The sequence below is a fragment of the Chrysochloris asiatica genome, unplaced genomic scaffold (genome assembly GCF_000296735.1).
Source record: "Chrysochloris asiatica unplaced genomic scaffold, ChrAsi1.0 scaffold00245, whole genome shotgun sequence".
NCBI lineage: Eukaryota > Metazoa > Chordata > Mammalia > Afrosoricida > Chrysochloridae > Chrysochloris > Chrysochloris asiatica.
The window spans coordinates 4,180,725-4,196,227 of record NW_006408763.1 but is presented as its reverse complement, the minus strand read 5'-3'; the positions used below and the strand labels follow the sequence as shown (position 1 = coordinate 4,196,227).

At 38.5% G+C, this 15,503-nt stretch overlaps 2 protein-coding genes across 2 annotated transcripts in view; one reads left to right on the top strand and one right to left on the bottom strand.

The window, feature by feature from the left end:
* The window catches only part of ASB3 (ankyrin repeat and SOCS box containing 3), a 212,851-nt gene that overhangs the window by 75,724 nt on the left and 121,624 nt on the right, over positions 1-15,503 (bottom strand). The gene's annotated exons all lie outside the window — the stretch shown is intronic.
* CHAC2 (ChaC, cation transport regulator homolog 2 (E. coli)) lies at positions 2,990-12,104 on the top strand. Its single transcript, XM_006873539.1, has 3 exons — positions 2,990-3,228; positions 9,812-9,847; positions 11,721-12,104. The coding sequence occupies exons 1-3, from the start codon at positions 3,094-3,096 to the stop codon at positions 12,102-12,104; spliced, it is 555 nt and encodes a 184-aa protein (XP_006873601.1). The 5' UTR covers positions 2,990-3,093.

Here is a 15,503-nt window from a genome sequence, read left to right as displayed (position 1 = left end):
CACACAGGAAAACCTATGTATATGCATATATACATACATACAACAGGGTATTTCTTCAACTCCTAATATGGCCTAGCTAAAATGAGCAAGGTGTGTTAAGAATTCCTCTTTTATAGAAACCTTTCTATGTTCTAGATTAAAAGACAGTAGACATGTAAAGAATGTAAAAGTAGCATCCTATATACTTAAAACCCAAAACACTCACTGCTGTCAAGCTGATTCCAACCTATAACGACCCTACTGAACAGACCAGAACTGCCCCATAAGGTCATTATGGAAGAAGACTGCCACATCCTTGTTTGCAACTGAGCATTTTAACCACTACACCATCAGGACCCCCCTATATACTTACCACAATAAAAAGAGAGAAAAAAAAAATGAAACCACAAATGCAATTTATAAACTTCAATTTTATCCTGGATGGGTGAAAATACCGTCAACTACAAAACCATTTGAGATCACTGTTGTTAGGTGCCATGACTTCCAATTCGACTCCTAGAGACCGCAGAACACAATGAAACAGTGCCAGCCCTCTGCCACCCTCACAATCATTTTTATGTTTGTCCATTGATGCTGTCACTGTCACTCCATTTTTCTGAGTGTCTTTCTCTTTTCACTTACCCTTTACCATGCATGATGGACTTACTGCTTCAAGGGCTGGTCCCTCCTGATAATCTATCCAGTGTACCTGAGATGAAGTCTCACTATCTTCACGTCACAGGAGCATTGTGGCTGTACTTCTTCTACGACAAATGCGTTTGTTTTTCTGGCAGTCCATGGCATATTCAATATTCTTCACAAATAAAAAGTCAATTCTTCAATAGTCTACTTGATTCCTATGCATTCCATCTGGCGAGGTCCACATGTGGGGTCACCATTCATGTTGTTGGAAAGGTATATGCAGTGACTCTTTAGTCTTGCAATATTCTTATCATGTTATCTCTGACATCATCATTTTTATCACCAAGGCCATATTTTCAACTAATGATCCTTCTTTATTTCCAACTTTCACATTCCAGTAACAGTCATTATCAAGGTATCTTGATTACATTTGATCCATTTCAGACTGCAGAAGTTGGTAAAAGTCTCCAATTTCTTCATCTTTGGCATTAAAGTTTGGTACATAAATGTGAGTAACAGGCATATTAATAGGTCTTCTTTGACATTGTTGTTAAGTGCCATTGAGTCAGTTCTGACACACAGCAACTCCGTGGAGGGTTCCCAAGAAGCAGCTGATGGGTTTGAACTGCTAGCCTTGTAATCCTACAGTGTTACATCAGGATGATGGACGACATTATTCTATCTGTACTTCCAAATAGATCTTGCTTGCAAAGCTCTTTTCCACAATTAGCACGATGCCATTCCTCTTCAATTTGTCATTCCCAGCATAGTAAACCAATAGTTCAATTCAGAATGATCAATTATAGTCCATTTCAGTTCACTAAAGCCTAGGGTATCAATCCTTATGTGTTCATTTCATTTCTGACTTCTAATTATCCTAGACTCATACTTTGTATATTCTACGGTCCAATTGTTAATAGATGTTTGCAGCTGTTTCTTCTCATTTTGAGTTGAGCCTCATCAGCAAATAAGGTTTCAAAAGCTTTACTCCCTCCCTCTCATTAAGGTGGATTCTACTTTGAGGCAGCTCTCGCCCAGACATATTTGGAGTACATATCAAACTGAGCAACTCAACTTTCAGCATTGTATCAGAAGACATTTAGCTGCTATTCATAAGATTTTCATTAAGGTTTTTTTGTTGTTGTTTTACTTTTCTGCATGCTTGAAATTTTTCAAAACATAGATCATTGGGGGCAGGGGCATGTGAGATATGAAAATATTTACTCATAAAGTTTTTCTTTGTAGCCAAATTTCCTATAGGTTTGAAGAAGAAAAACACTACGTCTGGATGTTGTAGCAGCCTTTTTTTATAAAGCTAAAGACCATGAAATATTAGAAATCTCTAATGAGGCGCAATGATTTGGTAAGGCAAAGACACACAAGCAGACACATTATGGTCCAAGTGTGCACCTTGTTGTTGTTAAGTGCTGTAGAGCCAGTTCCGACCCATAGCGACCCAGTATAGTTTCCAAGGAGCAGGTGGTGAGCTTGAACCACCAACTTTGCGGTTCAAAGTGACTTTGCAGTCCAGCGTATTAACGCACAGCACCACACCAGGACTCCCAAGTGTGATTACTAACCAGTTGTTGTTGTTATAACCAGTAAATTTTTAACAATTGTTAGGCCATTTTACTCCTGGAATAAAGGGCCCTAAGAAAATGCACATACACCTCAAATTCTGTATACAATTTCAGGAAATTCCTTGGCTCACTTCCAAAGTCTGCCCCTACGACCCATGTTAAGAACCTTTGCCTGCGCTTTTCTAAGTGAGCGGCTGGGAAAACTAAAAATATAAATATGGTCGTTTCACGTGAAATTTTACGACATATAAAAACTTTACACTGCCATCACAGTAGCTCTTTCGTGGGCATGAAATGTCTCTTTTAGTCAACGCTCTACTTTTATTAAAAGGAAGAATAAAACAATAGAAAATAAGTGTTGAAGTAAATACGTCGGCTGTTGTGTGGGCAGAAATCTAACTTTCAAAGCAGAACATAAAGTCTTTCTACGTGTCAACTTCGTGCTTGCACATATATCTCCCTATCGGGATAGCACAGTTACTGCTGTTCCTTCTCCTTTCCTTCCCCTCCCGGTTAGAAAAAAATGCAGACAGTTCTAACTTCAGCGCCATCAACCTCTGAAAAGAATTGTGGGTAGTGTATTCTTCTGCACAGAGGAAAAGGTGAATAGTCGGTTCGGATGGTTTACAGAGATTGCAGGAATCCGCTGCTTAATACACAGAAAAATGTCAATGCTTCCTGACCTCTAAGCAACTACAAAATACTATTACTGAAACCACGTAGGAAATCCTTCCTCATAACACAAGTCCCAGTGTCCTTTGCGACCAAGCGCAATTGCGCCTGCGCCCGCGTAGCCAGTAGCTTGTTTTCCGGAGACCACAGTCTCAGCCGGTGTGGCTGAGAACCACTGCAGGCAAGCTGACGGCCCCTGCGTCGGAGGAGCAAGGAAAGGATGTGGGTATTTGGTTACGGGTCCTTGATATGGAAGGTGGATTTCCCCTATCAGGACAAACTGGTCGGCTACATCACGGGCTACAGCCGTCGCTTCTGGCAGGGAAGCACGGACCACCGCGGGGTCCCCGGCAAGGTGAGGCGCCAGCCAGCCCCCATCGCTCACTGCCCCCGGGACACCTCTCCCCAACTCCTGGCCCAGGGTACAGAAATCACCTCAATGTATCCTGGGGGCCGAGCACACGGGGTGGGGGTGGGGGTATAAAGCTGTTACTCTTCTGCATCCAGTGCGGCCATCTGACCCCAAAAGCAACGTAGGCTCCAAAGCCTCTAGAGATGGCTTCTTAAGTTTCTAGAAGAGGTTAGACTCGCGGACACAGGCATATAATATATAAGCTCACACGGGGCAGACATGCTGGGAGGTGGGCTCACCTGGCAACTTCAGGCCCCAAAATGAAGACAGCAAAGCGAACCTTTCTGTCACCAAGGAGTTGAAATACTAAGATTAATTTGCATATTCAGCTTTTTAGCAATTAAATTTTTTGCATTTCTGTATTCTGGCACTTTGATTGGTTGAAGTTCAAATGTACATGTTATTTCTGAGATTTCTTTAAAACTTTACAAAAAAGTTTTACTTTATACACGTAAGAACTAGTTTCCAAAATGATCTCCAGTTATAAAGGAGCTTGTTTTAATCACTTGGGTTGCCAGCCAGCAAAGATAAAAGAAGTTCTTGGTCACATGCGTGAACACAGTTCCAAACCCACATATCTAGCATTTTAATGTTACTTTGTCCATATTTGTGAAATACGTTATTTGAAATATTTTTCAGCCAATTATTCTATACGCATATACAAAGAATTACATTACTCAACCTTGTATTGTTTACAAAATAACTCACTTTAATCCCTAAAGAACACTAAATTTTGGGTAACTCATAATTTGGACAACTTGGACAAATTTTTTTTTGCTTGCATTCTCTGAAATACTCATAAGACTACAGGCTTTGTTACTGTATTTACAAAATAAAGACACAATGGGTTCAGAGCATTTGGCTGCTAACTATAAGGTCAGAGGTTTAAACTCACCAGCCGCTCTGGGGGGAAAAGATGAAGGTGTCTGCTCCGGTAAAGATTAGAGTCTCAGAAGCCCTACAGAGCAGTTCCCTTGTCCTTATAAAAGGGTTGCTATGAGTAGGAATCGACTCACTGACAGTAGGCTGTGGTTTGGTATAAAATAATTAATATTGATCCCAAAACACAACATCTAAAATGTTCAAACTCAGGCGTAGAAAGATATGTGTAGTATTTCCAAAGAAATAGAGGACGGGATAAAGGCTCCAAAGTGGTTTGTACCTCCTCATAAAAGGAACAGAATTAGAGTCATGGAAAGAACCTGAGTTAAAAAGCCATTCTCAACAAAAGTTAATCAATTAAGGTGTACGCATTGAAGCAGACTTTACTGGCCTATGAGCCCTGGTGTGACACTGTGGGTTAAAGGTCTGTCTGAACCACAAGGTGGGCAGTTCACTCACCAGCCGCCCCTCGGAAACCCTATATAGGGTCAATATTTGTCAGAACCGACTCGATGGCTCTTAACAACAACATTATTGGCCTATAGGCCCTGGTGTGGTGCTGTATTATAAGCACAGGACTCCTAACCGCTCTGGGAATCCCTGTGCAGGGTCAATGAGTCAGAACTGAATCGATGGCACATAACTACAGTACTTTCTGGCCTACTGAGATGTTGGACAGAATGACTTGAAAAAGGAAATTACTTACGGTATATAGTTTTGATGTAGACCCAGAAAATTGCCATTCTGAAGAGAAAAGGATTTGCCCAAGGATCCAATTTTAATGACCAAGTATTAAATACTTGTGGATGTGGCTACAGTATCATATTTTACTGCATATGGTATCTTGATGCAGCACTATAGGATAAATACTGGACTGCTAACCGTAAGGTCAGTAGTTCAAACCTACCAGCCGTACTTTTGAAACTCAATATAGGGTTACTGTGAGTCAGAACCAACTCAATAGCACTTAACAATAACAACAGTCTTAATCAAAATGTATGTTTCTTATGTACATATGTAACTGTCAGAACATACTTAGGACAAGAAATGGTCAAATCATACAGCAGTTCATGACACTTTAAAAGAAGAGAGCTATAAAAGCCAATGTCTATTTTACATCATAAAAAATGAAAGGAAAATTTAAGTACTAAGTATTTTCTGAGTATACTGTCCTTCACAAAAAAAGAAAGAACAAAATCATCTTACTTCTCACTTTTCACTGTAATGAGTTGCTAATTGTATATAAATGTTAACTTTTTGACAAACAAGAACACAAAGGCTGTAGAAATATTCTGCAAATTAGAAGACTGGCATATGCTGTATTGTTGTTGTTGTTATGTGCCGTGGAGTCGGTTCCGACTCATAGCGACCCTGTACAGGGTTTCCGAGGCTGTAAATCTTTACGGGAGCAGAACGCCTCATCTTTCTCCCGCGGAGCAGCTGGTAGTTTCAAACTGCTGACCTTGTGGTTCGCAGCCCGATTTGTAACCACTACACTACCAGAGCTCCTTATGCTGTATTAGATATATGTTATTATTAATTTCGTCATCACATCTCATTAGCATATGAAATGAGGTATTATTAAACAAGTGTTTGGCCCATTTCCATATAGTGAGTGCTGTGTGACATTTGTGGGAAATATACTGAACCTACTTGCTTTACTAAGTTATGCTTTATTTTTAGCTTCATTAAGCTTTAATTTCTTCCTAAATTTAATTAAGCATCTCTCTATATTTATATTTCATAGGCAGTTTCTCATAAAAATTAGGACTTTTTTGAAATGTGAAAAGTTTTCAAACATCAAAGAGAATATATTACAATTTCAAAAGAGGAAACAGTTTAATATTAGGGATAACCATGAACATTTATTAGTCCCAAGCTTTTCTAGCTCTAGATCAGAAACATGATTTGGTGTGATATTACAGAATCAGCACTGCATTTTGAACCACAAGGTTGGCATTTCAAACCCATCACTATGAGTTAGAACCAACTTGACAGTAATAACAACAGCAAATGAAAATACCCAGCATGAATGAAATATTTCACAGCATCCTCCAATCCTGTTCTGCTTTAAAGACTCATTTTTCAGTTTAAGTGCCAAAAAAAGAGAAGGCAGTGTAATGTATTTATTTACACCCTAACATTGTTTTTCAGTAACTTTTTTTTAGGGGCAAAGAGCTTAATTCTAGAAAATATTTCCAAGTAGACTTATCAGCAGTGCCAGCATTATTCCATTTTGTATCTGTTACCTAAGCAGTAACAGAAACCATTTTATTTTCCATTGAAAAGACTACATAAATCTTGTTTTTTTTCCCAACTGCCACCAACCCAATCCAGGACTTCACTACCCCTCCACTTCCTTGAAACACCTAAGCAAACAGTAACGTGTGAAGAGTGCTTCAGGGGAAATGAAAGACAGAACTAATGAGAATTTAGGCAAAGGTAACCTTAGATCCACTGGGAAGTCAGCCAAGCCTTATGGAAAGAGTGGCTGGAGGAAATCCCAGTAGGGGGTATGACACTCCACAATAGGCACCAGTATATTAAAAAAAAGGAGCTCTGGTAGTGTAGTGGTTACGAATCGGGCTGCGAACCGCTGTTCCACGGGAGAAAGATGAGGCTTTCTGCTCCCATAAAGATTTACAGCCTTAGAAACCCTGTATAGGGTCGCTATGGGTTGGAATCAATAGCACTTAACAACATATTAAAAAATAGGATTTGTAGGAATTATAAATAATTCACTTTAACTTGGGGAAAATGGTAAGAAATGAAGTTTGTATAGTTAACTTGTACTAAGGAACTTTGATTTTATCCTGTAGAATAGTACCACAACCTTTGAAGAATTTGAAACGCTTGAGTGACTGGCCCAGAAAATCATCTAGTGCCATGGAGAGAACAGACTGAAGGGAAGCAAAACTAGAGGGAGGCAGGGAGATCCCTAAAGAGGCTACTGAAAAACAAAGAGGAACCAAATTCAGAAGACAAAGCTGTCAAGAATTGGTGGCTGGGCTGGACGTAAGGAGTAGCAAGGAGAGGTGGGAAGGAGTAGAACTTGTCACCTGGACCACTAACATTTCTTACTCAATGTCTTCCTTCTGTTTTAATTTGCACATTCTATAGTTTACCAGGACCCCTGATAATGGTGCAGTACATAAACACTGGACTGTGAACTACAAGGTTGGTAGTTCAAATCCACCAGCTGCTCCTCAGAAACCCTAAAGGGTAACAATGAGTTGCAATCGACTCAACAGCACTGAACAACAACATATTTTACCACCTGGTAGCATAGTGGTTACGAATCGGGCTGCGAAGCTTAAGGTCAGCAGTTTGAAACTACCAGCTGTTCCGCGGGAGAAAGATGAGGCTTTCTGATCCCGTAAAGATTTACAGCCTCGGAAACCCTGTACAGGGTCGCTCTGGGTCGGAACCGACTTGACGGCACTTAACAACAACAATCTTCTCTAAATATTTGTTACCATACAAGTCAATTTCTCAAATCACTGAAACAAAAAATTCACTGCCATCAATTCACACTCCTAGCAACTCTCTATGACACAGAACTGTCCCAAAGGGTTTCAAACACATTTTTAAGCAAGTACACTGCCACATAGTTCTTACAAGGAGAAGCTGATGGGTTTGAACCACTGACCTTTTTGTTACCAGCTGAAAACTTTAATCACTGCACCAGCAGGGTTCCTTACTCAGTCACCCAGCTCTTATTTCCAATTCCTCCCACATTTTAGTGGCTTTTTTTCTATTATCCTCTAATTTCAACTCCCCTCGCTGGCTTTTCAAATCTGACTCTATCCTATTCCTCTAATCAGCTTTTTAAATCTTCTCTCACATAGGGGAGGGAACGCTTTGCTAAAGTTAGACATTCCATTTGGTGTGGTCTTGCCCTAGAAGTTTTTGAAGTCCCGTCATGGATTTAGAGTACCAGAAAATCTTTATTTTTCTGATAATACCTGTGGGTAACATTATCCACACCAGTACACAAAGGGACTTCAAAAAGTTCATAGAAAAAAAATGGAATTAAAAGAAATAGAATTTTAAAGCCCCTTCTTATGTGTCCTCGTTGTTAAATGCTGTAAGTTGATACTAACTCTTAGCAATCAGGTATAGATTTTGCAAGGAGGAACAGCTAGTGGTTTTGAACTGCAAACCTGTGGTTAGCAGTCCATTGCTTGTTCTACAGTTTCACACCAGGACTCTCATCCTCACTGTAGCATTATCTAAAATAGAAAACTCAAAAATCTAAATGTCTGACAACACTAATGTTTCAATTATACATCATCAATGACAGACAATTATATAATTACTGAAACACAGGAAAGTATAGTTAAATGAAAAATTGTAATCTAATGTCCCATGATGTATTACTTGATTATTAAATACTCAAACATATGGACAAAAACTAGACAAAATAGCTACAAAGTTGAAATATCTGAATGATTCAAGCCAGATGTACAAAAGCATTGATGTAAATGGGTACAAATGTGGCATACAATTCAGCATTCTCACTAATGTTAACAGACCAGCAGACACATACAGTCTTTGGCACCAGGTAGGGATTTTATTTTAAAAAACAAAAACAAAAACTTGCACCCATGGTTTAAATCACTTTTGTGGTTTAAATTATGGAATATCCCAAGTCTCAACTTTCTGGTAAGCTTTTTAGTATATAAGCAGTATTTTTTTCAGCCTTTGAAATGAGAAAACAGTTTGTTTTGGAGTCATATCTCATTCCAATTTCAAATTGAATGATACAAAGTAGTTTCTTTTCATAATATAGGTTTTTCTTTAATAAATGAAAACATCTAAATAATTAATACCCAAATAATTGTTAACTGACCTGAAATTAAAACCAAACTAGAAAGATACCAGTGGTCTAGTTGTCCTTATACGAGGACAACTAGGAACACCAGTGGTCTAGTTGTCCTTATACGAGGAACTATGAACAGGCCAGTTCTAATATTAACTTCTTCATAGGACAATGAAAAGCTGTTAATGAATGCAAAAAAGGAAAGAGGCCTAAGGTACCCATTACCATATACAGTAAGATTAGAGCCTTTCTCTTATGTTTACAATCCCTTAGTATTCCTGTATAATGATGGTTCTCAAAGTGTTATCCCCAACCCGTTATTGATGTCAAAGTGGAACATTTTCAAATGACTCCAGACCTATAAAATCGGAAACTTGGGGAGAGCCTAGCATATCCATGCTAAAGTTTAAGAACCACTCACTTCCTTTCAAGAAAGTATCCTGGAATGTCATTATTAGAGAATACTCTAATAAAACTATAGTAATCTTTTTTTCCGAAGGTGAGGAACAGCACGTTTTATTTAACTGCTGATTCATTGTGCCATTCATTTTAGATAAACTGTAAGGTACTAATATGTTTTTTAATGTAACCACTTTAAGTTAATATACCTGATATATACAAGTTGATGGAAATATTTTAGAAAGGCCATGATAGCTTACATAAAGTAATTATTTTACTTAATTAGTTTTAAAGAAGTGCTTAGTATGATGAAATGTAGTTAAAATACTCCACATCAACATTCAGTTGCTAATGCTCAGTTATGTAATGAACTTTAATTTTTAATTCAGAAAAAAAACTTATTTATTTCCTTTTTTAAAACAGCCTGGAAGAGTTGTGACTCTTGTTGAAGATCCTGGGGTATGGTATAATTTTCCTTTTGTATGGTCTTTCACTGTGTAAAATATTAAGAGATGTTTCTCAGTGATGACAGCAATTTCATTAACAATGCCATCACAGAAAACTTGAACTACACTAGGTATTGGATTCCTCTATGTATTTGCTGTGTTTCTTTTCATCTGTTTTTCAGAAATGTAGCCACTGGGAAAAGGTGCTGATGGCATGACAGTCTGAAATAAAACCAAGTAGCATGTAGTTTTGCTGTGTTCGTTGTTTTGTTTTTAATGAGTTTGTTCATAAGGGTTTTGTAGGACCCTGGTGGCGTAGTGGTTACAAATCATGGTCAGCAGTTCAAAACTACCAGCTGTTCCGTCAAAGAAAGATGAGGCTTTCTACTCCTATAAAGATTTACAGCCTCAGAAACCCTGTACAGGATCGCTATGAGTCAGAACCGACTCCACAGCACATAGCAACAACAACAACATGACAATACTGGACACAGCCCCATAGAGCAAGATTAGTATTAACAATCAACTGGAATGCTTAAAGCTCTTTTCACATTTGTTAGGACTACTGTTTTCTGTAGAAATCCCAGTCAGGAATTCTCTGTGTCCTAATTTTATCAATAGCATCTGATATGGTGTGCTTTTTAAATAGATTTAGAGTACCAGACATCTTTTTATTTACTTGTTAATCCTCACTGTCTTAACTACTTTCCGTCAACTCACTGGAATACTTTGGTAGCATAATGGATTATGAGCTGGACTGCTAACAGCAAGGTCAGCAGTTTAAATTTACCAGCTGCTCTGCAGGAGAAATATGAGGCTTTCTACTCCCATAAAGATTTACAGCCTCGGAAACCCTATACAGGGTTTGAGTCGAAAACAACCACCACCAACCACCACAGAAACAAAAGATAAAAGATATAATATGAGAAAGACTTTGATATATAAAAATCAAACTGCTAGCGACAGCAGATTTATGATGGCGTTGATTAGGAAATGCTTTCATAATTTACACTAGAAAAAAAGCACCATAAAAATGGCTTTACACTGGTAACTATAACTCCTAATTAAACAGTTAATATGCAAAATGGCAGTTTCAGTAGAATTTTTATTCATTCCAGATGTGTGAAGACCTAATATTTGAGAATTAAAGGTTGTCAACAAATTAGAAACTGTTTTAGACCGTAAGTCTTCATTACATCACAGAAAGTTTCTTTAATGCTAAAAAAATAAAACCCTCCATTTAAATTCTTTTCAGAAAAAGTACATTGTTTTTATGATACTTTATTAATGGGCTCTCTCCTTTAAAAAGACTGCTCCTACCCAGAGAAACAGAGATGCCTGAGATAGAGACAGAGATGATGACGTGGAGTGATAAAGCGACTGTGGACTTTGGACCCAGAGAGGGAAAGGGACTATGGGCTGAAAACTGGGGGGAGGAGGGGGAGGTGTAGGGGGCGGGTTTCTGGATATACCCTTTGGGTGGTTGATGATGCATGGAGGGGATTGGGAACTTGGCACCCTATACCATAAATGACTCCATTACCCTTTAACAAGCCTGCTGTGTTATGATGGAGTCCTGGTGTGGCATTGTAAGGTTCAATCCCACCAGCTGCTCCTTGGAAACCCTACATAGGACGGCTATGAGCTTGAACCAACTCAACTGCATTTAACAACAACAACAACTGTGTTATGGCACAAAAAATTATTCAGAATAAATTTTAAATGTTGATTTTCTTATTCTTTAGTATAAACCTAATGAGTACACTTTAAATGAAGTAAAACTGAATTGACTTCTTAGAAAATATAATTTACTCAATTGTAACACATCAACTATGTTAATTAGCCTTGTAACTTCTAAATGATGTTTTCTTTTCAATTTTCAACAGGGTTGTGTATGGGGAGTTGCCTACAGACTACCAATAGGAAAGGAAGAAGAAGTAAAAGCATACCTTGACTTCAGAGAGAAAGGCGGCTACAGGACTGAAACAATCATTTTTTATCCAAAAAATCCAACAACAAAACCATTCAGTGTGTTGTTATATATTGGAACATGTGATAATCCTAATTATCTTGGTCCTGCACCTCTGGAAGACATTGCTGAACAAATTTTTAATGCTGTTGGCCCAAGTGGAAGAAATACAGAATATCTTTTTGAACTTGCAAACTCTATTAGGAACCTTGTGCCAGAAGATGCAGATGAGCATCTTTTCTCTTTAGAAAAATTAGTGAAGGAGCGCTTAGAAGGAAAACAGAACCTCAACTGCATATAAAAGCCTAATCATTAACTCACCCAAAGAAGCAGAGCTTTTAGTCTTCAGAGAATACCTTCAGTGGCAATATGACTGGAAAATATGTTTACTTGAAGATTTTATTTATCTTTCTGTTGATTTCAGGATATCAACTAAATGTATAGTTTCCAGGTATCCTGAAAAACATACGTAGTCAAAAGATTAGAATATAGCTAAAGAAAAAATTCAAGTTTTAATAGTATAAGTGATCTAACTGTATGATACAGAACTGTTGCTCATTAGAAGTGAATTCTTTAAAAAATACAGAAAAAGATTCAGTTTGGATCTTATTTTTATCAGGGTAAAAACAAGTTATGCAAAATTAAACCAAAAGACCAGTAAATATAACAATGTATCCCCATACTTTGTTTCTGTAACCATGGCATAAAATATAAAAACTTAAAATAACATGTTGTGATCATAAGTATATACAACAGTGATTAAGATTCCAGCCTTGAATGTGAATGTCCTTGTTAGTCAGGTATTAAATAAGATTTTCAAATTAAAGTTAAAAAAATTTTGGCATTTTTAGTTTAAAAATATCCTTAGAATTATATTGTGCATCTCCTTTTTAAATAAATGCATTTAAATTACCATATGGAAAAAACTTCATTAAGCCTAAAAGAACACAAATTATATAAAACACATCCGCTACAAGTGGCTTGGAGTCCTGGTCTGGTGCCAGAGGATAAGCATTTGACCTCAAGGTCGGTTTGAACTACAAGGTCAGGGGTTCAAACTCACCAGCTGCTCCTCGGGTTGCTATGAGTCAGAACTGACTCAGTGACACCAACAAAAACAACCAGCGGCTTACAACTTGGGCTGCTAACTGTAAGATTAGCAGTTTGAATCTAAGAGGCTCTCCTTGAGACAAAGATGAGGTTTTCTACTTCTGCAAAGATTTACAGCCCCAGAAAGCCTACATAGTGTCAGAACCATCACCACCAATGACTCTGTACTAGAAGATCTGGGCTTCTAGTACTAGAAGCAAAGTCAGTGGTGTGAACCTATTAGCCATTCTGTGGAAGAAAGATGACACTTTCTGTTCCTGAAAAAAATGTATAGGTCACTTAATGACAACAACCAGTGTAATCCTTCTATCACTGTGTGTGGGGAACGTTTTTTTTTTTAAAAAAAAAAAGGGGGGCGTGGGGCTTCCCTGATACAGAAACATCTATATAAGAAAGTTGTCCATTTGAAACAGCTTTTGGAATTGTAATTTTTAAAAAAGACATACTATGTAAGATCTTTTTGTTTCTTTCCCCTCCTTGTATCTCCTTACTTAAAGTTAACAACTAGATAGTGTTTATGCTGCTATTCAAGTAGGAAACATTATAAATTCATGTTGTTGTTGTTATGTGCCGTGGAGTCGGTTCCAACTCATAGCCACCCTGAGCAGGGTTTCCGAGGTTGTAAATCTTTACGGGAGCAGAAAGCCTCATCTTTCTCCTGCGGAACAGCTGGTAGTTTTGAACTGCTGACCTTGCGGTTCGCAGCCCAATTCGTAACAACTACGCTACTAATCAGTTTATTCTCGATTCCTTTCAAAATAGGTCACATGGTTTTTGATTCCTTCACTATGAAGAGAATTAAAAAACACATTAAATTTCATATGAAATGTATTAAAACCTCCCCAAACCCAGATATGAATATTTAGTACAGAAGTGTTTCATATAAAATAAAGCTGTCATAGATAACAGGAACAGACCATTTGAAATATTTTTTCTATTAACATCTTACATGGCATATAAATTGGTTAAATTTACTATTTTACTCTCCATTTTAAGTAATTTTTCAGAAGGAATTTCACTTGTTCTGTACAACAGGAAGAGGAATAACACATATTATTGAATACCTCATAAGAATGTGGTAGGTTTTACATGGTGGTGGTGGTGGTGATGTGCTGTGGAAATGGTTCGATTCATAGTAACCCTGCATAGGGTTTCCAAAGCTGTATTATTTTTTTTTAATGTTTTATTATGAATTATGTGATAGTTTACATGGGAGAACATTAGCTTTACATTCATTCTATCATATATTGTTTCATTGCCATGGTTACAATCCCCTCCATGCATCATCAACCAACCAAAGGGTATATCCTGCAAGCCTGCCCTCTGGTTGTCAGCACAGTCCCTCTCCCTCCCTAGGTCTAGAGTTCCCAGCTGTCCCATCTCTCCACGTCATTGTCTCTGCCTCCATGTCTAGAATCACTGTTTCTCTGGGTAGGGTCCCGCACTCCGCTCTTCTCCCTTAATGGTCCCAGGGCCCTCTGCTCCTGGACTGCAAAGTCAACCACTACCCTCCTTTGCTACAAAATGTCTACCTTTATATTTCCAACCCTCACAGTCAGTCCTGATAGCAATTATTCACTGTTGTACCACATGAGTGCTATTCACATTTCCTTTCATCTTGTCCAGACAGACTGGATATACTCAGTGGAGATTCTACCTTCCTCCATGCCCTCTGGATCTAGGTTCCCTCTTAAAAGCTTGTAAGCCATTCACTTCTTGCCTTTGTAGCCACCCCCCACCCCCCAACACCATTTTGGGTAGCCAATGTCCAAGTTGCCCATCCCTGTCTACTCTGTATAGAGGAGGTGAGAATGATACCTGCTGTAAAGATTTGTTCCCTCTTTTGAGCTACTGCATCCCTAGGTGTAGGTCAAGTTCATCAAATTGTATCAGTTACTCTTCTATTCCTCTTCTTCTTCTAGTTGAGCTCTGATCATCCAGTCATTGAAGCCAGGTCTAGTGGGTATTATCTGCACGTATGAGTGTTCTTGTGCAGATGCCCTCTCTTCTTATCAGCTGGACGCTTCACTCTCCACTCTAGTTCTCTGTGGTTATGTCACTGACTCTGGGCCCAAGAATTCCCAGGTCTTGCCACACTGCTGGCCAACCAGAACTCCATGCGGGTTCCCAGGAGTCTGTTGACCATTATAAGACTTAGCTCGCAGCTTTATTGCTGTTTTTCTCTCACTTCTCTTTATCAGTGACGAACATGGTCACCAATCAGAACGAGTTTTAATCTTAGAAGGGGGTTTGCTCTGAGGGGACCCGACCACTTGCCTTGATGTCTCCTGTGCAAGCAATTTGACTGAACAGTCGGTCTGCCTATATTGTTTTGGTTTTTTTCCTGTCGGTCTTTCTTTCAAGAAGTATCTTCTGTTCTTTAGCCGCTCCAGGCTGGTCTTCCCATCCTTTCAAGAGGAAATTTCCCACCTCTGAAGATTGTGTTCAGGATTCCACCTATAGTCTTATGGAATGTAGAGGCTCCGCAGAAAGGCTCCTTCAGTAGGCACACTGTAGAACCATTTTAGGTATTCCAATCAGTTATAGGCAAAAGACAGACTTACAAGCTTTCTATGGTGATATTTCTGGC

Bases quoted from the DNA above. Each gene is read 5' to 3' on its own strand.
- CHAC2 (XM_006873539.1), top strand. From the start codon at position 3,094: ATGTGGGTATTTGGTTACGGGTCCTTGATATGGAAGGTGGATTTCCCC. The intron at 3,229-9,811 runs GTGAGGCGCCAG...TTTTTAAAACAG, and splicing joins ACCGCGGGGTCCCCGGCAAG to CCTGGAAGAGTTGTGACTCT. The intron at 9,848-11,720 runs GTATGGTATAAT...AATTTTCAACAG, and splicing joins CTCTTGTTGAAGATCCTGGG to GGTTGTGTATGGGGAGTTGC.